The sequence below is a fragment of the Vulpes lagopus genome, chromosome 24, assembly GCF_018345385.1.
Source record: "Vulpes lagopus strain Blue_001 chromosome 24, ASM1834538v1, whole genome shotgun sequence".
Taxonomy (NCBI): Eukaryota; Metazoa; Chordata; class Mammalia; order Carnivora; family Canidae; genus Vulpes; species Vulpes lagopus.
This window is the reverse complement of record NC_054847.1, coordinates 40,566,039-40,589,389: the sequence shown is the minus strand read 5'-3', so window position 1 is coordinate 40,589,389 and position 23,351 is coordinate 40,566,039. Positions and strand designations below refer to the sequence as shown.

The 23,351-nt window shown below is 44.8% G+C and overlaps 1 protein-coding gene across 1 annotated transcript in view; it reads left to right on the top strand.

Annotated features, from left to right (window-relative positions):
• The window catches only part of FECH (ferrochelatase), a 36,930-nt gene extending 21,354 nt beyond the window's left edge, over window positions 1-15,576 (top strand). The window contains exons 6-11 of the mRNA XM_041739711.1: window positions 2,324-2,430; window positions 5,775-5,873; window positions 9,614-9,721; window positions 10,155-10,319; window positions 13,713-13,772; window positions 14,246-15,576. Of these exons, the coding sequence (XP_041595645.1) occupies window positions 2,324-2,430; window positions 5,775-5,873; window positions 9,614-9,721; window positions 10,155-10,319; window positions 13,713-13,772; window positions 14,246-14,380 (674 nt within the window). The 3' untranslated portion in view covers window positions 14,381-15,576. The remainder of the gene's footprint in view (window positions 1-2,323; window positions 2,431-5,774; window positions 5,874-9,613; window positions 9,722-10,154; window positions 10,320-13,712; window positions 13,773-14,245) is intronic.
• The last annotated feature ends 7,775 nt before the right edge of the window (window positions 15,577-23,351 follow it).

Genomic DNA, 23,351 nt, shown 5'->3' with positions numbered 1-23,351 from the left:
ACTTCTCTCAGTGTTCTAGATTTTGGAAGATTATTACTGTGTTGTTCCTATAGATTTAACTGGAGCAGGAGAATAATCATGTTTGCCCTCTCTATGTCATTGGTAATAGGTAAAGCTTCTACTGTTGCCCACAAACATTTCATTGTGTTCTATTTCAGGGATTGGAGTCAGCACATTTTGACTTCCAAATTGCTTTTGGATGTTAGGGCATATTATTTCTATAATTATCAAGAGAAATAAAAGGCTGTTGGAGGAAATGTTCAAACCCTGTTGTGTGCCTTAAATGCTTGTTCAGAGCTCCTATGAAAATGCCTGAGTTCTCAGACATCTCAAGAGTTTGAGTTGTGACTTCCTTTGGAAATGGGTCTCTGTAACTCAAGATGTCTGCTAATGTTATTGGGAAAGAAATCGGATTTTATAAGTTTTTAAGCATACTTTTGCTTGCTTTAAAAAATACTTCTCAAATGTCGGGGTACATCAGGATGGCTCAGTTGGCTGAGTGTCTGACTCTTGATTTCAGCTCAGGTCATGGTCTCAGGGTCATGGGATTGAGCCCTGTGTCTCTGTGCTCAGCATGGAGTCTGCTTGTCCCTCTCCTGCTGCTGCTGCCCCCTCCTACCCCCGTACTCTCTTTCTCTCTCAAATAAATAAATAAAATCTTAAAGATACCTCAAATGTAGATGTCCATTGTCAACATTAGACAAGTTAAGAAGATGATTATTGGTATGACAGAAGATTGACTAGATTTCATTTCACAACTGACTCTACCAGTGGGTTTCAGGTGTCCTTGTCTGTGTGGCTTTTCCCTGGTACATCTCACGTGAAAGGGCGGGTACATCTTCACTCAAGGATGCAAAAGCCTTTGGAAAGCACATTCTTTCTTTGAGGCCACGAGAGTGTTGTTTCCCTGCTGTACCATTTGGGCATACTTTGTTGTGGTAGAGCCGGTATATCCTGTGTATCAATAACACGCAATTTTTTTTTTAACACGTAATTTTTTAGTTCTATTTTCCCCTTAATTACTGTTTCTGGTAGTTTATCAGATGTTTCTAAGTGACCCAGAAGAACTAACGTGGCTTCCAGAAGTCCTTCTGTGGCTTCAGAAGTCCTGAAGATGGTAATTGCCTGTACAGTGTGGCTTGCAGTATGAATATGCGTGTGACTGTGTGATTTCTGGAGAGATTGTTGTCAAACCCACAGTGGACTCCATTTGGACTTACCTGACTCATCGTATTCCAGAATGGAACTTATTTATCCTTTTGAAAATTAAGTTTTAGGCTAAGTATACATTTGATTTAACTATGGGCTGTATCTGGGCTCGTATTTTAATCCGGGGACATATCAGATAAGCAGTCCTCATCGATACAGAAACCAGTGGATTGGTGTTGGGAAGCAGGGAAATATTTTGGAACATTTGCCCTATGTTAAGATTGAGGAAGAGGCTCTGAGTTAGGCTTAGTTGCATAGGATTAGCCTTGGCCCAGATGCCAGCTCCCCTAGGCAGGAAGAAGTTGCATTTGGTTGGCATCATCTGCCTACCTTCAATCTGAATTTTCGTGATTTTGACCTCCTGGTTAAAAATAAAAGTTTTGTTAGATTACTTATAAGAATTTGTTACCCATTTAACTTATTCTGGGGAACGATGATAACCTTGTAGAAGCAGATAAAAATAGAGAATGCTCATGCAGACCTAAATAAACTAGTCTTCTTATCAACAAGTCATTTAAAAACATGGTTATAAAGCTTTTATTGTAAGGGAGAAAATATGCACCTCATACTATTAAATAAAAATATCCCAAGGACTTAGGATACAAAATTGCACCCATGCTAAAATTACAACTTTGTGAAACAAAGCAGCCATACAGGAAAATAATAGGAAAGAGCTATGCTAGAGTTGAATGGTGGCTGTAATAGCATCCTGGATCATGGCCAGTTTCTTTTTTCCTTTCTTCCCCACCCTCTACATTTTCTGCTGGGGTTGATTACCTTCATAATGGGGGAAAAAATTAACCTGCTTTCAGATGTTAGACGAGGTTCCTGCAAATCACTGCAGCTTATATTTCATAAATCCTCTGCCATCGTGTTTCTCACTAGAAATGGCCTCACTAGTCTTTGAAAGGCCATTGCAATTGATTGCTTTTTAGTGATCTTCATTTGCAGGGTAGTTAAATCCATCTGCATTTTAGAGCGTTGAAATGATTGTAATTAGACCGATTGAGTACGGAAGCAGTTACCTATTTCGCACTTACTGCCTTTACTAGTCTGTTTTTCATTTTCATTATAATCAACACACATCTACTAAGTGATCCCCTGTATATTTCAGGGAGCAGCTTGAATGCCATTTACAGATACTATAGCAAGGTGGGAAAGAAGCCTGCGATGAAGTGGAGCACCATTGACAGGTGGCCCACACACCCCCTCCTCATTCAGGTAAGCTAGCGGCTGCTGGCAGGCTCTGTTGGCCCAACGTCTGGAGTGGGTCAGCTTCTAGTCCCTGCCTAGTTGGTGCTGGCCTTCCGTGCCTGACCCTCCTCTTCGCTTAAACTGTGTGCTGAGATTTGAAAAAAGGAAAGGTATTAGAGACTCAACTTGTTATGGCAAGAGAAAATACATTTAAAGGTGAAAGTGAGAGTCTTTCCTTTCTTTGGATTAACACTGCTAGTTACAAAGTATAGCAGAATTATATCTTGAGTTTTGTGTTTCCCGATATCCAGGATGGGAAAGGTTACACAGCGTGTTTCCATTACTTTACATTTATGTAATGAATGACTGACGAATCCTGTATTTTCTGAATCCTTCAGGATGGACAAAAGGTTTAAAAAATGTTACAGGTTCTGAATCTACGTGTTCTGACATGAAAATAGATTTAACGTTTCAGTTGAGAAAGCCACATTAGAAGAAATTTCAGATTTTCCCCATATTATACTTATAATATTTCCATTAAGAGATGCTTGATTTTTGGAGAATCCGTTAAAACTACAATTCAAAAGCCAATAGCTTTGGATGGGTGTCACATAAGACTCTTTTGCCATTTCTACATGAGAGTAGGATTGGTAATTGCCCTAAAATATACACATATAGTGTTGTTCTGCCAGAGGGGGCTCCTAGTTGAGGTAGGGGACATAGGACGTGATTTAGGACTCATCCAGTTTATGTTTCATTCTGTGGACATTCTCTGGCAAAATACCAATTGGAACATTTTTTTTTTTTTTTTTAAGCCTGGAGTCACTTAGAGCCTCTGACCACTAGGTGGGGCTAGACATCGTTAAACGCAGACTCTCCCCCTCACCCCTCCCCGGGGCAGGCGGTGCTCCTTAGGCACAGGGGTGATGGGGCGGGGGTGGGGGGGTGGATTAACACTTGGGTGGAAACACAGGCTTCAGTGAAAATGACAAGGAGGTGCCTTCCCTTAGGGCTCTGCCCTCTGGGCCCCGCTCCCCTTAGCTGTGCTGCCGTTAACCCTGCAGGAGCCCCAGCGTGCCCCCACTGCTCTGCTCAGGGCGGCCTGGGCCCGGGAGCCTGGGGCTTCAGGTCAGCACTGACATGTGGTAGCAGGGAACCGAGGGATCTGCACAGCATCTGCCTGCCCTGATCCAGTGAGTAATTAGATTTGCATTAAAATTCAGCCCTTTGAAAAGGGGGGAAGCAGAAAGATGGAAAGGTCTCTTAACTGAGGAAGTCTCCGTTCACAAAATGAAAGGGCATTTTAGAGGCATTTATCTGCCCTTCTAGATGGCGTGATTGAAGGCTCTGAGAGCCGCCTGCCCCTTTCATTCCGCACAGAGATTGCACACAGAAAATACCGCAGACCGATTGTGGATGATCTAAGTAGCACTTCTACTCGCCTGTGACTCCTCAGTTTTGACGGCGGCTTAGCGTCTGCCGTAAGCCGTAGCAAATTGTGTTTCTGCTCGCACTTTTGTTGAGATGAGAAAAGGAAAAATGCTAAAATTCTCTGGAAACAAACGTTTACGGATAGGCTTTACTCTTCACATCATGTAGCTGACGTGAGGAGGTTTGCTATCTAGCAGAAATTTAAAGAGAGACAAGTCAAACCCTAAACAGAAACTAAAAACACAGTTGAAAACGAACACCAAAAATATCATTTTACTGCGCCTTTTCTCCTGGTTACAGGTGGTAGTTGCTCGAAACCGTTATTTTACTACCGTCCACCCAAGTACTGCTACTTCTTGAGCTGCCGGGGTAATTGGAGTAAACGTAGGCTCCAGGCTCCTCTGTGAACTTGATAGCAGGCCTCCTTAGCCACTCTCCTGTCCGACCAAATGCAGCCCTCCCTGAGCATCCTTAGTTTCCAAGCACTGCACAGACCGCCAGAAAATACTGGTTTTGTTTATGTCTAATCTTACCACATTTACTCTGAAGATGAATTAGAAATTTTGGAAAGGAAACTCTCTAGGCACGGTCTTGTACCTTAGTGCATTTATTCACCAAATTTTGAGGGTTTGGAAACAATAATATCTCAGTGCTGATTAGGGAATTATTTGCTCTTCTTATAGTATCAACCACTGATGTATCAAAATCCCAAGAAGCGCAGATGTATGTGGTTCTGGTAAATCATCCTTTATGATTCGTTAAAAAGCCTTCTTATTTGGGAATAAGTTTAAACATGCAGAAAAGTTGCAAGACTGAGAATTGTATAGGAACTCGACTGCCTAGATTCACATATTATTTGCATTTATTCCACTCGGGGTGTGTGTAGATGTCTGTGTGTATACATTTTTTTTTTTGCTGAACCTTTTGAGAATAACTTCTACCTACAAAATCACCCTTAACACCTAAATAGCAGGGATCTTCTCTGCCTTGACCATGGTACAATATTCAACTTCAGTAAATTTAACATGGATACTTAAATTCATCTAATCTACATTCATATTCCAATTGTGTCAATTGACCCATTAATGTCCTTTGTAGCATTTGCTTTCTGAGTTAAGTGACGAAGAATGATTAAAGTGTAAGATGAAAGAAAGCCTCTTCAGATCGGGTATTTCAGCACCTATTGATGTAAATCGGAAAGAGCCAACTAGACGGAGGGAATTAACTGGTCTGGTGGACAGAGCTTTGGAGGTGGAGGCAGGGCCTGCCTGGCAGCCCAGGTCCCGCAGATGTGACTGAATGGGCCCCCACGTCGGCCGCTCATCCCCCCTCTGTGAATTTAATGAGAGTGGTACAACCTCTCATCTGTTGTGATGAAGGTTGTTATGAAGACTCAGGGAGGATACTGGGCTCAGAAGGAAAAGGTCGTAAAAATAGAATAGTATTTTCTTATTCCTCTACTATTTGTGTCTAATGTGTTTTAACGTGATAGGCCTGAAAGCCAAACTGAGGAAGATTTAGAAAGAGCCTGTAAGCTGTTTTCCTGCTAACCGAGCAAATGAGAGGTCTTAAAACAACTTCTCCTTCCCATCTGTGTCTTCTTTCCATCTGGAAGTGTGCCCTGTTCCTCCCGAGGGGAAGCAGATCCAGAGCGTTCATTTTCAGCGAGCCATTAGCGAGCTTTAGAAGTTTCCCATCAAATTCCCTAGGCCCCTGAAACCGTTATGAGCCATTTTGATGATGAACCAAAGCAAGAAGAGACTGTACTGTTTGCAGGTTTTTTTTGTTGTTGTTGTTGTTTTGTTTTTTAAAGAGAGTTCCAAGTTTTTGAGGGTTGCCAGGAGATTTTTTTCACAGCTCTCATTTTAAAAATATTTTCATTTCCTTCTATTTCTTTCTTCCCACCTCCTTCTAATCCTCCTTTCTTGCCATTCCCGCAGTGCTTTGCAGACCACATAGTGAAAGAGCTGGACCACTTTCCACTTGAGAAGAGAAGTGAGGTGGTCATTCTGTTTTCTGCTCACTCGCTGCCGATGTCTGTAAGTAAGAGCATTTTGTCGGATGACCTAGTGGTAGAGGATTTCTGAATGTGCCAATGGGAACCAGCTTCTAGAGTGCCCTGAGCCCAGTGCAAGGACGAGGTCTAACATCTCCGACTTATGTACGTGCTAATTTAACTAGACTCATTTCTTGAAACCTAATAAGAGTTCAAATAATAATACTGTGAATAAATATTGTCTTAATAAACCCCTTTAAAATAACTTGAAGGTGTGTTCACATACAGGAGTTTTCAGGAAGTGGGACAGGGAAAGGAAGGCTGCCTTTGGCTGCCCCGTTGAAGGAGCTCACCTGCTGTTTCGGTCCACGCCTGGCACTGAAGGGCCTCCTATCGCACCAGGTCACCTCCTGTCCCTCTCCTTGTCAAGACCAAACAGGGGCTGTTTGAATTCCAGGAAATGATTACAGTGTTTAATTTCCTAGGCCTTGAGCCCACATTTTAATTTAGCAAGGGGCTGTGGAGTGTGACCTGGGTGCTCCTGCGTTCTTCCCGTGACACTGGGTGTTCACTAAAATACCACCTCCGAGCCGTAGCTTGCTGCACATTTGCCAACGAGAATGATCGGGCTGTGCGGTACATGAGGTGCTTGGAGTCAGCGGCCAGGTTCAGCAGCTCAGAACTATCCCTGGGCCTAAAAACCTTGCTTTCAAAGCCAGAGAGGTGGAGAATTACGCCTTCGGAGGTGTCAGGAAGGGTTTGACTCCAGAATTAATGGAGTTAACCTGCATGGCTGGGGCCACTCTTCTCCTCCTCCTCCACCTCCTCCTGGGTCTTTACTGCCACCTGCTGGTCACCGGGGTCGAGCCCTTACAGCTTCTCTGCTCAGCCACCGCCACCCAGCAGGTGCTGCGTCAGCCATCAGCCTTAGGCGGTAGGCAGCCCCGGAGACGGGTCCCTCTCTGCTGGAAGCCTGCCGAGTTTATTTTAACAAGTTCGTATTCTCGTATCGTGTTCGTATCGTGCACATCCTCTTCACATGTCCATCCTGCTGCTCCGCCCGCATCCTTTTCATAGCTGTCCTAGGTGTGATGAGGCCGTGTCTGAAGTGCCAGAAGGGAAGCTCTTGAACTGGGAGATGAGGAAACACATTTTTGCACATGAACGATTCCAGGTGCTGCCTTCCCTTCCCTCCCCACCCGCCGCACTTCCTTTCTTCCCCGCAGGGACCCAGCATGCCACTGCCAGGTTTCTTTGCCATGCAGGGGCCATGCGGGGCCGAGAAGGGCCGGGAAGACAACTGTTCTTTTTTTCTTTTTTTAATAATAAATTTATTTTTTATTGGTGTTCAATTTGGCAACATACAGAATAACACCCAGTGCTCATCCCATAAAGTGCCCCCCTCAGTGCCCGTAACCCATTCACTGCCCCCCTACCCTCCTCCCCTTCCACCACCCCTAGTTCATTTCTCAGAGTTAGGAGTCTTCATGTTCTGTCTCCCTTTCTGATATTTCCTACCCATTTCTTCTCCCTTCCCTTCTATTCCCTTTCACTATTATTTATATTCCCCAAATGAATGAGAACATATAATGTTTGTCCTTCTCTGGTGGAACTGGATGGTATTATGCTGAGTGAAATAAGTCAATTGGAGAAGGGAAGACAACTGTTCTAACAGGCTTTTCTTTCCCCTGCACTTGCTTCTAGTGACTTTTTCCTCCTTCGTAACTTTTTTTTTTTAAGATTTTATTTATTCATGAGAGACACACAGAGAGAGGCACAGACACAGGCAGAGGGAGAAGCAGGCTTCCTGCAGGGAGCTGGATGTGGGACTTGATCCCGGGACCCCAGGATCACGCCCCAAGCTGCAGACGCTCAACCACTGAGCCACCCAGGTGCCCCTTAGTGACTTTTTAAAGATTTATTATTTGGAAGTAATTTTAGACTTTAGGCAAAGTTGTAAAAATAGTACAGAGAGTTTATATATATATAATATATACCCTTCCCTTAGCTTCTCCACGCTGACCTCTCTGTAACTGTAGTACAGTGACCCAGAGCAGGAGGCTAACAGCGTGCAGTGCTGTGAGCCTAAGGCCAGGCTTTATTAGATTTCACCACTTCTTCCACAATTTTCCTTTTTTGTCTGGGATCCAGTCCAGTGTCCCACGTATCTTCTCAGTCTCCCTCAATCTGTGATGGTTCTCATGCTTTCCTTGTTGTCAGTGACCTTGAGGTTTTTGAAGAGTGATTTAGTGGACTGTCTGCTATTTTGTAGCAGGCTCCTCCATGGAAATTTGTTGATTAGGTTAGGTTTGCCACGATTAGGTTGAGGTTTTGTAGTACTTTGGAGGCACAACCCAGGGTGATCCGTCCGTCTCAGTACATGATTTTGGGGTGCATGATGACAACATGTTCTCTGCTGGGGACGTGATCCTTGGTCATTTGTCTAAGGTGGTATCTGCTGGATTTGTATATTGTAAAGTTACCATTTTTCTCTTCGTAATTTAAAATATCTTAGGTGATGGACGCCTGGGTGGCTCAGTGGTTGAGTGCCTACCTTTGGTTCAGGTCATGATCCCTGGGGTCTTGGGATTGAGTCCCATGTTGGGCTCCCCATGGGGAGCCTGCTTCTCTCTCTACCTGTGTCTCTACCTTTGTCTCTGTGTCTCTCATGAATAAATAAATAAAATCCTTAAAAAAAATAAAATATCTTAGGTGAGATACTTTGAGACTATGCAAATGTCTTGTTCCTAGACTTGTGCCCACTAATTTTAGTATATACGCCTTCAGTATATCTCACCGGTAGAAATTATTTCTGTGTGGTTCTAATGGCGACTTTATATTTCCCTCATTCATTCTATATTTAGGTTTCTAATGGTTTTTTAAACTAACTTTTAGTAATATCATAAAATAGTTTATCAATATTTCACTTCAGCAATAATTATTGAGCACTGTTGTATCTACTATATTCTAAGCACTGTTCCCTCCTCTGTCATATGGGAATGAACAACATAGACAGAAGTCTTTGCCCCAAAGAGTGGGGGTGGGAAACAGATAATGAACACACTACAGGAGAAGATAGTATGGTGTGTTAGGAGGCCACAAGTGGTATGAGAAGCAATAAAGCAGTGTGAGAAGTTGGGGAGTCAGTACACAGCTAAATGTTAAAGCAGTGAAAATAAAATTCCTGTTGAACATTTTTACGAGTATCAACAAGCTGTTGGATCAGGAGCAGTCATCAGACATTCACTGTGCACAGAGCACTCACCTTGTAGTCCGTTGCTGTGGGGCCCGTGGGGGGAGGACAGGGATCAGGAGTCACAGGTGGTATTCTTGAGGAGCCTCAAGTCTGAACCCACATGCTGCTTCTCCCCTCCATCTTACTCCACCAGCATTTGCCCCTGTGTTGAGCTGGCTCCATGGACTCGGCAGGTCCGTGCGCCATCCATACAATATTCCCAATTCCTGCCTTCCCTATTTCAGGTGGGGGAACCGAGAGACCCCTCCTCCCTCATTAGATATTGTCAATCTCCCATGAATAACATAGACGTAGAATTTGACATATTCATAGGTACTTAGAGGTGAGTGAGTGCGTTGTTCTCCTTTGGCCTGTGAGGAAACAGATCCAAGCAAGTTAGGTGATTGAGCTCAGATTGTATCATCATTAGTGTAGAATACAGAAGGGGGGACTCCGGTCCCCGGCTCATGCCACCTCACTGCGCAGTCTGAGGCTCTTGGAACCCTTTGCAGTGTTGGTGACTGAACACCTGTGTGTCTCTGCTGCAGGTGGTCAACAGAGGGGACCCCTATCCTCAGGAGGTGGGTGCCACTGTGCAGAGAGTCATGGATAAGCTGGGTTACTCCAACCCTTACCGGCTGGTTTGGCAGTCTAAGGTAGGTGGCTTCTGCTCGTTTGCCAGCAGTCAGAAATTCTGAGCACATTTATTTTAGGACTTTGTTATAAGATGATAGATTTGGCTCTTTCATATACGCAGAATGTTCTATAACCTGGTGGCTCACCATGAGCAGAAAGAACTCTGCAAGCAGGTAAAATGGGGGGGGAAGTCAAGTGACTAGTTGAATGTCATTGACTCAATGTATTATTTTTAGTTGTAATGACAGAAATGATCTTTTCTTTATATTATGCCAACTTCTAGAAGGATTCAAGCTTAATATAGAAATACCAAGGCCCAGTAGAGCAGATGTAAAGCGTGGTCCTCCCTCCCACCGGGAGGCGTGTGTGTGTCCAGGGCAGTGGGCTGTGGTGTGCCGGAGGCTCAGGGGGAGAAGTGGGTCCCCGTGTGCATTCCATCCTGCTTTCCCACAGGTTGGTCCGATGCCCTGGCTGGGGCCTCAGACAGACGAGACTATCAAAGGGCTTTGTGAGAGGGGGAGGAAGAACATCCTTTTGGTTCCAATAGCATTTACCAGCGATCACATTGAAACCCTGTATGAACTGGACATCGAGTACTCTCAAGTTCTAGCTAACGAGGTGAGTGTGATTATTAGTCCCGCTAATAAACTGTGATTTGTTTTGAGAGGAAACTTGCTCTGCAAGGATGTAATCATATCATTCAAAAACACTGTTCAGTGGTTAGCAGCGGGGGATGCTGTGGGGATGAGTGAAGCAGGTAGAGGGGATTAAGGGTACGACCTGTCTTGATGAGCCCTGAATAATAGGCAGAATTGTGGGGTCACTATATTGTACATCTGAAACTGATATAACACAGTATGTTAACAATACTGGAATTAAATATTTTGAAAGGATTAAAAACAATATATCGTTCGATATATATGTTTGCATGTAACATGGCCTCATTGTTCTGAATAATGCTTAACCTGAGTTAATCCGAGCACATCAGGTTAATTCCATGTCAGCAGGAAGCACTTTTGTGCCTTTGTGAAACCAGATGCCCAGGCATCACCTCAAGCAACATCATTTTGTCTAGTTTGAGTTCCTGTACTACATGGAAGTGATAAAAACAACAACAACAACAACAAAACCCTGTGCTTTCTTAAGAAAAAATAATTGTACTTTCCACCAATTTGGAGGAAAAGAACTGTATTGTGCTATCATTCCTTTTCTTGGCCCAATAGTGCCCTTTATTTGGGGCTTTTACACAGTTTCTTGCTGGCTTTTGAGGCGTAGAAGAGTCATTGTCATGAAAGAGAAGACCGTAGAATCAACACTGAAGCAGTGTGTGTTGTAATTCCCTTGACCTGCTTCATACACTCACTCAATTAGCTGCGGTGTTGTGATCAATCTGATTATCGAAATAGCAAATACCATCCTTAGTGTCTTGTAATGTAAGATGGATGTGAATTATCATTCACAGTGGAGAAAAACTTACTGTTCACCCTTCTTATGGCTTCGGAGGGCCGGCCTGAAACTCGAATCCAGTGTATAGCATTGTTACCCTGGGAATCTTGGGACCCAAGAGCCCATCTGCCCCCATCCTCTGCCAGAACTCCCGATCCTGGTCACCCCCATGCGTGATTGATGGAGGCCTGGCCTCAAAAGATGCTTCACCCTCTCCGGGACTGGGTGGCAGGTGCAGGGCAGGGTGAGAGTGGGTCGGGGAGAGCTTTAGCCAGCACCCAAGCCCACAGGTTTTTGTTTATGCAAGCTGGTCATCAATCAAACGGTGAGGAAGTTAGAGGGTGCCTAAATTACTTGTCAGTAATTCTGATACAGAATTTATGGCACAGTTGTGATCGGCTAAAGTGAGGTTCCAGGGTTGTCCGTGGATTTCATGTAATGGTGCCTTCCAAAGCCTACCCTGACTCTGGCTGCGCATGAGCTTCCTAAAAAGACTTCACATGCAGATATAGTTCATACCAGTGCGTTTGGAAAATAAGGTTTTGTTTGTATTGAACAATAATTCACACTCATTAATATCACTAAACTGAGTTTATTCCTTAGTAATCAAATGGGTTAATGGTGACTAATAAATTAGTCCACAGAGAGAATAAAGAAGACTACACAGTTACAGTTTACTTCATTGTTTCGATGGGAGAATATGTTTAAAGTAGTTTGAATTTTTTCCCAAGATGAAGTTACTGCTTTTCGAAAATAAAAATACTAAAGAGCTCAGACAATTCAGAGAAGGATCACATAGAGAGTAGAGCTCACTTGGAATCTTACCCCTGAGACGGGCCGGGGTGGCTCAGTCGGTTGCATGGCTGACTCTCGATTTCGGCTCAGGTCCTGATGTCAGGGTCATGAGATCGAGCCCGGTGTCCGGCTGTGTGCTGGGCATGGAGCCTGCTTAGGATTCTCTCTTCTTTGCCCTCTCCTCCTCCCCTGCCTCCCACTCTCTCTGTCTTTCAAAAAAAAAGAATCTTACCCCTGAGAGATAGTTAAGATTTTGATAAAAATAAGTCCCCCTTTTTCTCTAAATGTATGTGTGTACCTTAATAAAAATGGTATTCTTCTACATGTTTAACAAAAATGGCATTTTATTCATATTATTTTATAACCTGTTCTCCCTTAAAAATATTTTATGGCTCTAAATCAATAAATGTAATTAGATGTACATAATTATTTTTAACGAATCCTTGATCAGTATATGTTTAAGCTGTCTCCAACTTTTTACTTTCCTGAACTGCTTTGTAATAAGCATCATCTTCTTTTCCTTTTTCCAGTTGTTTTCTTAGGGAAAATTCCTAGAAATGGAATTTAAATATTGGTAGAGATTTTACTGGATTGCCCTACAGAGTTGTATCCTTTAACTCTCCCGCCTGCCGTGTTCAGGAACATTGCCAGCATTGCTTGTCCTGCTGTCACTGACTTCTGCCTGGAGTTTTAGAATACAGTTTTTTTTTTTCTTTTGTTTTAAAGATTTGTTTATTTATTTATTTGAGAGTCAGTGTGCAGGGGGGTGGGGGCGGAGGCAGAAGGAGAGAGAATTAAATTTTTTTTTAAATTTAAATTCAATTTGCCAACATACAGTATAACACCCAGTGTTCATCCCGTCAAGAAGGAGAGAGAATCTTAAGCAGATTCCACAGTCAGCGTGGAGCCTCACACGGGGCTCGGTCTCACAACCCTGAGATCATGACCTGAGCTGAAATTGGGAGTTGGTCGCGTAACCAAGTGAGCCACCCAGGCACCCCGCATACAGTTTCTTTTCAGGTTGAGAACTCTGTGTTTGCTGAATCTCCCCATTTTCCCCATGCCAATTAAAGCTAACTTAAAAGATGAATCTAAAAGCCACAGCATTTCAGAAAGGGAAAGAGAAGATCTTAACTATCTGAGTGAACAATAATTAGGTGCTCCTTAATTATTTGGGGAATAATCAACTGCGTATTAGCAAAGGTGATAGTAAAACAGTCCTCAGGCTTTATTTTGGATTTTTCTACGTACGAATATATTTAAAAACCCCACTCTGCATTGGATCCCATCTAGGTTCAATATACATGAAATGAATCTACCTCTTTTTGGCAGTTGGAATCAAAACAGGCATAAAGATTTATTTAATTAAGGCAACATTGTGCTTAGGTAGAGTCTGTAAAAGTGTGCATTAGAAGGGTGGACTTAAAAAAAAGAATCATAAGCAGATTTGAATTACTTGAGAGTTCTGTCAAATACAGCCTCAAAAACGACTTGGAAACTGAAAACCTATGGGAAGATAACAGGGTGGGGGGAAGGAAGAGAAATTGAGAGCAATTTTATGATAACGGAGGTGAAAATCTACATCCGTGTCTGAGCCCAGGACGGTTTTCATTTCTGAGTCATCTGGGAACACTTTGGAAATCAGACTTTAAGCTGGGTATGTATCTAAGTTCATTTATTTATTTTGTCATAGCGGTTTCTTTAAAAAAAAAAAAAAAAGGAAACTAAAACATGGATGTGTTTTTCCTTCTTTTTTCTCATCTGATTCAGTGTGGAGTTGAAAACATCAGAAGAGCAGAGTCTCTTAATGGAAATCCATTGTTCTCCAAGGTATCTATAGTGTTACAACCACTTTAGTAGAACATATCGGAGAGAAATCCTCTGAGAAACTCTTACAGAATATTGGTTTTCTCACATATTAGAACATTTTGAGTTCCAATTAATTACAAAAATAAAATCGAATTCCTTATACTCTTGCTCCTTTTTCCTTTAGATAGCCCCAATTTTCTGATTCCTCCCACCTCTGACTATGTCTAATTTAAGGCCTGCCTTTCCGGGGCAAGCCTTAGCAGGTGGGGTAAGAAGATGTTCTTCTCTAAAATCTCTATTTTAACTTTCCTCTAAGCTGGGGATCCTGAGCAAATGAAGATATTAGAGACTCCAGTTCAAAGCAATCATAATTCAGATGAAAAGCTGCCCTCCGCCACCATGGTTATTGGGGCCAGTGGGAGGGGGAAACGCATGGGGAGACCGCAGACTTTTTGCTTCTGAGGAATCTCCGCTTCTTGTCGCCCGTCTTCCAGGCCCTGGCTGATCTGGTGCTCTCACACATCCAGTCAAACGAGCTGTGCTCCAAGCAGTTGACTCTGAGCTGTCCGCTCTGTGTAAATCCTGTCTGCAGGGAGACTAAATCCTTCTTCACCAGCCAGCAGCTGTGACCCCCGGCCGAGGACCCCGCGGGATTAGGCAAATGCCCAACCCCCAGATGCCCCTGTTGTAGAGGAGCTGTATTTAGGGGCCAAGGAAGACAGTTACATCGGGATCTGCACAGCCTTTGGGCACAAATTGTGTGATTTCTTGAGGAAAAGACTCTGAAATCCTTACTAGGGTTTTCTGTTTTTCTATACCAATGCAGTAAGCATTTGTATGCCCCCTCTGCATGTAAAGGTACCAGTTGGGAATGTCCACTGTGTTATTTAAAAAAGGAGCTTTAAAAATTTCTCTTAATAGATGCACCCATATTTTAAATAGAGATTTTGGTTTTATTGCCCAAAAAACCTGCCAGGGTATAGAGAGTCCCCTCTCTGGGCTGTCAGTGTGAATGCGATCTGTTTACAATCTTGTGCATAGAGCTGTCCTTGTTTTTGAAGGGAACATAGTTAAGTAAAGGAAATATAATTTGAAAGGGAACTGTTACCCGACCTTTCCCTCGGCCCACGGGTTCCAGAATGCCAATGAGGTGGTGTGGTTGCCTGTAGTGGCTGCTTTTGCCAGTGATGTCACCGTTAGGTGGCCATTTGGGTACTCACATGTGAGCCTCACTTTCTTCACCCTAAAACCAATCAGGTGCAGACTCCAAAAGTGGACTGAGAGTCTCCAGGCACACAAGGCTGATAAACATGTAGAAACCCAGCATTTGCCATCCATGCCTTGGTGAGGATCTTGGGTCTCACTGCTTCCTGTCTGCAAGGCCAGTGATCCCAGGATGTGCTGACATTAGGCTTCATCTTTAAAGCTCACCCCAGGACCTGAGTGAACCTTGCCATGGAGCATCTTCTTTATTTTGGTTGAATGTCTTCTTTCTGCCTATTTGTGTGAAGCCTTATTTTTATAAAGTCAGCTACGTTTTGTAATCTTGAATTCTTTCTTATAGTTTTTATCAGAAAATTATATAGCCCTCCTATTGGAAGTTTGAAAAATAGAGAAAAGAGAAATAACCACTCTAATGCAACAGCTACTAATCATATTATTATATCTCATGGCAGTCTTTTCCTGTGGATATTTTTAATGCCATTGTAACCTTGAATTTGTGAGTGAAGGGTTGCTCTAAAAATGTAGAAATAATGTGAGATCAGAATCTGATCTCCTATACTTGGATTTAAATGGATTAAAAAAATCTCTGATGGATCCGTAATGAATTTGTAATGATTACCTTCTCTTTCCTCTAGGCTCTAAAACTTTGTTCTTCAAAAGAGCGTGTCTTTGATGTTTGTAAAGCCAGTTCATAAAGTGGAAGTATTAGAGGAGCCATAGATCTCCTATATTTGGGATTTACTATATTAATAAATATTATCACATCGTTAAGATTTTAACCATTTGATTCATGCTCTCTGTGAAGTGAATACTAATGCAAGTCAATTAATAATCAAAATTATTAAATAGGGGGAATTTACTTTGGAGTGCAAGAAAAGAAACAGGCCATCTGTTTTAGTTAATAATTTTCCCACGCTGATAACAGCTCTGAAATTTGAGTAAGGTGTGCATTTTTTTCCAAATTGGTCTTCCTATTCGTAGATTGTATTTCCGGAGAGAGGTACAAGGCATAGGTAGTGGGCTGTTTCCATCAGCTTCGGGGGGATTAGATTTAAGCAGTAGATTGAGTGACTGTCCCACAGTGAAGTGAATGCTCTGGGTTAGTGGGATGGCCCCGGAGGGCAGCATGTGCTTGCAGCCGTTCTCCATGTGTCCTCATGTCTGCTGCCACTGCTTCACGGTACAACACATGTTATGATGCAGATGTTACAGAAAACTCCAATTCAAGAGCTCTTGCTAGGATATCTGAAACCCCTCGTTTGCTAAGGAAGCTTCTGACTCAACAGTGAGTGGGCTGCCTGGAAGAAATCCGTGATTCTGAGCAGGACCAGACCTGCCCTTGTAGTGAGAGGCAAAGGGGGTGGTACTGGGATCCCCGCTCATGGCATGTGTTGTTCTGGGGAGGGTCACCTGTGACTTATTAACCAAAGATGGGTAAGGGTCACACTCGAGGGCTCGAGGGGGGCAGGTGGTATGAGACCGGTGATGCTACTTGTCCACTTTGAAATCCAAGCGTTTGCCCTGGTGATTAGCCAGTGTGCTGCTGGCAGTGCCTTCGAGCTGCACCTACCGACACCCTGGCTTTAACTGAGGAATCAGCTATAGAGGAGACTGGCCGGCGTGTGACAAGGAGGCAGTGCAGCCTGCCAGGGGTCCTTAGAGGGCCCAGCACCCTGCAGGTATAGCCCAGGAGGAAGGAATGCTCCTCAAGAATCTGCATTCTTGAACGACTTAGCTTTTCTTTTTTTTTTTTTTTTTTAAGATTTTATTTATTTATTCACGAGAGGCACAGAGAGAGAGGCAGAGACACAGGCAGAAGGAGAAGCAGGCTCCATGTAGGGAGCCCGACGCGGGACTCGATCCCAGGACCTTGGGATCACGACCTGAGCAGAAGGCAGACGCTCAACCACTGAGCCGCCCAGGCGTCCCACCCCACGACTTACCTTTTTTAAAGCTAACAGAAGTGTTTGCACTCAAGACTTTTTCTGCTTCAGGAGACATGGAACTCCTTGTTAAAAGCCCTTCACGTGCCCATCAGTCACTTTTTGGTGCTGACCCACGGTGAGCCCTCCTGACATCCGCTGGTACCCCAGAGTACACATCCTTGCTCAGGAAGCCCATGAAGAGAATGTTACATTTCTCTAGGATTCCGTTAAGTTTTTCTTTATGACTGAAATCCTATAGACAATGATGACTATGTAGATAGGAAAAGAAAGTGGATTTCCTGCTCCAAGTTGCCCAAATTAAGCCTGTCAGAAGGTGCATTCTCTCCACCACCCTAGAGTTGTATTAGGTAATTTACAGATTCAAGCTGATCTTGAAAATAGATGGTTTTCCTCTTAATTTCTCTTTGAGAAAAATACACTGATTTGGTAGGATGAGTTTCTTAGAATAGAGTTGTTGCATTTTTCCCCCCTTGGCTCATCTGTTCTCATCAATTGGGTATTTAATCCAAGAAACTCTAAGGTGTGTAAGAGAGGCCATATGCTCCATCAGATGCCACCGTGTTTATCCAAAATACGTTATTAAACCATGAGGGTGAGCCACACCACCGAGTAGGGGCAGTGGTAAGACCTGCACCTGTCCCAGAATATAGGGAACCGCATGGGTCTACAGTCCTAGAACTCCGCTGTGCTCATTCCTCCGTTCTGGGGGTGGGAGGGCCTGGGGGGAAGGGGCCAGCTTGCATGGCTGTAGCTGGCGGGCAGCAATGAAAGCTGGCGGCCGTAGCAAGAACGCACGTCGGTGTGCGCAGGCGTGGGTGCAGGTGCATTACGCCGGGGGCCTCGGGACATGTGTTGAGTACCTTGTCTTTAGGCTCTAGCCTAGCCTGAGAAACCCCTTCAAGGTCAAGATCCTGAAGATGGCAAAGGAACAAGCTTCCCACCACTAGGTGGAAATGGGAAATTGGTTGAGCTGTCACAAGCTGGAAAAGAAAATTCTGAACGGCTGCTAAAACTAGGGCCCCAAATTATAAAACCATTCAGATTCTCAGTCTCAGTAGCAATATGGGGACTCCTCAGAGGAAAACAAGAGCTGACCATTCCTTTGCTTATTTCTAAAAATTATAAAATTAAAAACATGTTGTCAGGGTCATGCCCCAGAAAGGCTTTGTAAATATTCTCAGAAGTTTTGTCCTAATTGCCTAATAATTGAGATTCTTTTGTAACAAGTCCCTTCCGCAGCGTCCCAGTCCAGGTGGCTTTTTGCACCACGCTTCATTTTATAGAAACTAGTGTCATAAGGTTTCAGAGCGCATACATCAAATGGGTTGAATCTGAATCAAGAAACCTGCATTATGCTTGAATCGCTGCCAATTAAAATATTTAATCATGTTGTACTATATTTAACCAAAATGGGTAAGGGTCACACTCGAGGGGAGCACGTTAAAATATTTAATCATGATGAGTTCCTGGTTAATTCGAATAGTGGCACCTGAAAACTTTTGATTGTTTTGTTTTGTTGCTAGATTTTTTCTGGCCGGACAGCTGTGTGGTATGACCGTCGTCCGATCTTTGCCTTAAAAGTTCTGCCTCTTTTCAGAATCCCCCTTACTTTGGAAAGGATAAAGCGTGCCGACCTATAGGCACCCACCTGAGTCGTGGGGACAGGTGGGTGCTCGAAAAAAAATAAGGTGATATCGTATTTGCTGCGTGGCCCTAATATGACCAGCAGTAGTGGGCCGTGCGGTGCTCCCTGCGTAACAAGAGTCTTCAGAGAGGCCTGGGGTGGGGGGTAGGTGCCCTCTGGGGAACACAGTCGTAACCTAGGGTCCCCAGGGAGGAAGAAAGCCTTTTGCTTTTGCTGTGGGAATCTTATTAAGCCTCTCTACCCGGGGAAGGATGTGGAAAACAAATGTAGCCAGTGATAATCCATTTCTTACGACACACTTTGATGGTACTGGCTTAGTTGTTTTTAGCTGAAATCATTAGCTTCCATTTTTAGTATAACAAACTACCGGCTAAATTAGTCTACAGTAAGCCATTAAGATGGATGTCGGAATTAAAAACATTTTTGGAAAAAAGCCTGGTTGGAGCCTTTGTTCTAAGCCCTTGGGCAGGAATCAGGTCCTGTTTCTGGTTGCCGGACAGCTGTCACTCCGACGTGCCTGGTGCACACTCCGCCTGCCGCTCCCGGTGTGGGAACACACGGGTCAGCCTTTCTCCTTGCAGTACCCCTGTGGGTCAAAGCTTGCCTGGCAGGTTAAGAAGCAATAGATTTTGGGGCACCTGGATGAGTCGGTGGTTGAGCATCTGCCTTCGGCTCAGGGCGTGATCCCAGGGTCCTGGAATCAAATCCTGCATCGGGCTTCCTGCATGGAGCCTGCTTCTCCCTCTGCCTGGGTCTCTGCCTCTCTCTCTGAGTCTCTCATGAATAAGTAAATAAAATCTTAAAAAAAAAAAAAAGCAATAGATTTTACCCTGAGAATTTGTGAAGTCTGTATTTTTACCTTTCTATGGTAGATAGTGTAGATAGTGTATATACAGTATATAGTGTACAAAGTATAAAGTGTATATACACACACACACACAGAATTGACTGCACAACCATATAAACAGGGGTGTGCAGGCCGATTGTTAAAATGTCAGGTTGTTAAACAGCAGTTGTTAAAAATTCTAGATCTTATATTATTTTTTTTCTTAAATCATATTAAAAACAAAAGTACCAAATATTCAAAATTAATCACTTCTCAATTCTTTTGCTACATTTTATTATTTGTGGTCACGATCGTTTACGTTTATCGTGCCCATATCGTGGAAATGCTGTATAGGATGAGTTACCGCACCTCTCTTTCCAAGCTGGTTCACTGACGTCATGGTAGGCTTACAATTGGCTGTGATGGGGCTGTTTCCACTGTGGAAGTCAGCAAACACTATAAATTAGGACTTGACTGTGAAATCAGCAAATACTATAAATTAGGTCTTGACTGTTTTGCTGATTATTTTCTAGACCTGAGAAAGTGATGAAAAAATATCAGTGATGCGGATGAAAAGTCACACTGTGAATAGCCCCAAAACTTGAAATACCCTTCCACTGTTTAAAAACTGTTACCCGATTTACCTAAGTGAGGTTTCGACATACACAGAAGTTGTTTGACGTGTGTTACACATTAACAAAAAAGTCGACATTCATGCCAGAACTCTACCTGTGGACCCATTGCAACCAGGGGCTGGCTGCAGAGGCAGGAGCTTGGTAAGAATCAACAAAACGCTTTCTTGAGGAGCAACTGGTGCGATGGACCCTACAGTGAAGAGTGGCTGGTGGTCCATCACTACTGGGACGAAGCGTGTCTGACATCGGCGCACTGCTAACGTTGACAGTGAACGTACGCTCACACGCAGACGCGTAGGTGATTGTTCCACAGGCCTGCTTGGCGACCGTTTACCAAAACACTAGTGCCCGGAAAGGAACTTTTTGGGGGCGATGGGAATGACCCCCGTGGACTGCATACTTGTCCTCTGACACACGGCCCTTAGACGGTCCCCTCCGTCGCTGTCTGTTTGGAGTGGAGGCCGCCCATGGTGAGTAGGAATTTTAAGCTTTGTCGTAGGCTTTCTAGTGGTGTCCAACACAATTCCCCGAGCCCACCAGCATCCCTGGAGAGTGGACGCGTGGCTCTCCCAGGCAGTTGCAGTCGGGGGCGGGAGGGGTCTCAAGAGGAGGGCTTGGATCCGCGGCTGCCCTCCCCGGCCCCCAGGAGCTGTCACCAGTGAGGGCCACGCACAGCACTTGGGACTTGTTCAGGGAACGTGAACTGCTCTGTCTTAAGATCGGCAGTGGCGCTGGGGCGCCCGGGTGGCTCAGTGGTTGAGTGTCTGCCTTGGGGTCCCGGGATCGAGTCCCACATTGGACTCCCTAGGGGGAGCCTGCTTCTCCCTCTGCTTCTCTGTCTGTGTCTCTCATGAATAAATGAATAAAATCTAAAAAACGAAACAAAACAGCGTTCACGTCCTGCTTGGTGTCTGCCCGTGCAGTCGTGTTGGGAGCAGGGGTGGGGAGGCGGACCTTCGCTGCTACAGATGGATTCCAATTTCTGAGACCCTCCAGCGGTCTCAGTGGGCCGGAGGTGTTGCCCTCCCAGCTCCCTGGGGAGGAGGAAGACGCCCTGACTTCCGGCGTGCTCAGCTTCAGGCTGTACAGACTCCCACCGCGGCCCGTCCCAAGCCACCTTTGCGATGTCACCGATGGCAGACTTGGCAAGAGATGCCAGTAACTGGCTTTCCTAAGGGGGTAGGAGGCAGCTCGTCCTGGCCAGAGAGTCTGCTTCCCAGGTGTTCTGGAATGTTCCTTGGCCCCTGAGCTGAGCAGAATGCTGGAGGACCCGAGCCCCGGCAGGGGAGGGGTCGGGGAAGCCAAAGGAGGCACGAGGCAGGTTGCGTGGAGAGCCCCAGACGCAGCAGGCGGAGCGGCACTGCCCGCGGTGGACAGGCCTGGAGCGGCCGAGGCCCTGCTCTGCCCGAGCGCGTGCTGCCTGCCTGCGGGCGAGGGGACGTGCCCGCTGCTTCTTACCGTTGTCTTTCACGTGTGTGTGTGTGTGTGTGTGTGTGTGTGTGTGTGTGTGTGTTTGAAAATCTCTGGAGTTCCAGAACTTCTCGGCCCACCTGGAAGTGTTGCTGTGAGCGTCAGCCGAGACCGTGCGGCCAAACCACATTGCAGGCTGGAGGGGGCTTTGCAGGGTGGGCGACGACTAAACTATTGAGGCTCTACGACGTTGGATGTAGTACCTCGGTCGTGATTTTTAAAAATATTTCTCCTGTTAGAAATCCTAAAAAATGAGAAAGCAAGAGAAATACAACAAAGAAAAAAATCACCCATAATCTTAGGCCACTTTGATGAATTTTATCATGCACTTTACGCACGTACATTTTACACACTGTGATTTCTTAGAAATATTCCCACTGTTCCTCCTCTTTGACCGTTTACCGAATTCTATCTCCTAGACGTATTTTATGGGTCAGTACGCATTCTCTCGCAACGCGGTGTCAAGTGGCCACACGGAATTATATTGTATGGGCTATAACATAGTTCTTTTACCACGTCTCCATTACTGCAACTCTATCTTATTTTCATTTTTGCTTATTTTTGATCAACATCCTTATAGATAAAATCTTTGGGTGTCTCCTCAGTGACTTCCACGGGAAGAATTCCTAGATGCGAGCATTCTGAGTCTGGGGATATTTTCTGCAGATTTTTTAAGAAAGGGTTCAATGAGATCACATGCACAGTGTATTTAGTAGAGCGCAATGCTCAGCGTGTGTGCGTGTGTGTGCGTGTGTGCGTGTGTGTGTGAAAGGCCCCCTAAACGCCAGCTACCATTGTGTCATTTATTTGATTAGCAGACTGTCGCTGTACTGCTCTCAGTGGCGACTTTATTCTAGGAGGTGCAAGTTTACCGTGCTGTTGTTCAGGGGCATCATGAAGAGAGCGTGATGTTATTCCAGAAGTTCAGAGCGCTCCCAGAGCCTCCAGGAATCAGGGATCAATTCTCCAGTCTTCCCTTTGATGTTCTTTGTTGCATTTGCTTTTGGTCACTTGCCCTGAGAAGGTCACGAGGAGAGGGAGAAGAGACAGGCTGGAAAGCTGTCAATCCTTACTCATCGATAACTTTTTTTTTATCCTTTTTTTAAGATTTTATTTATTTATTTATTTATTTATTTATTTATTTATTTATTTATTTATTTATATTTGAGACACAGAGAGAGAGAGAGAGAGAGAGAGAGAGAGAGAGAGGCAGAGACACAGGCAGAGGGAGAAACAGGCTCCGTGCAGGGAGCCCGATTCAGGACTCGATCCCGGGACCCCAGGATCAGGCCCTGGGCTGAAGGCAGGCGCCAAACCACTGAGCCACCGGGGCTGCCCACTCATCAATAACTTTGCCAAGAGTTTGAATGTTGAGAGAAAAGTCTAGTCTCGGGCTAAAACAACCTGGGGGCTTGTGGGGTGGGCTTCACTTACCCTCTCCGGGTCCGCAGGTGCCCGAGCATTGCCTGCGTGTGACCCGCACGGCCCAGGCCCCGCATGGCTCTGAGCTGAGCTCCCGGGGGGGGGGGGGGGGGCAGAACTGGCCATCAAAGCTGGGCAGGCCTCCAGCTCAGGTATGGGCCACACGGACACAATTGTCCCTTTAGGAGAGGTCGGCGGGTGGGGGGTGTTCCTTCCTGCTTCTACGGTCCTGGAGATTTTCACGTCCATCCCGGCCCACTGCGGGTCTGGGCCAAGGCCAAGTTGCCCATCAATATTTTAAAGTAGCGGTGTTATGAAATTTATGGAAGACGCACAAAGGACAATTCCCTGAAGTGACAAGCCCGCTGAGAGGGGATGTTGGCTAAAAGGAGATTTTGCTTTGAAACAGCGTGCGATCAGGTGCCACACTGG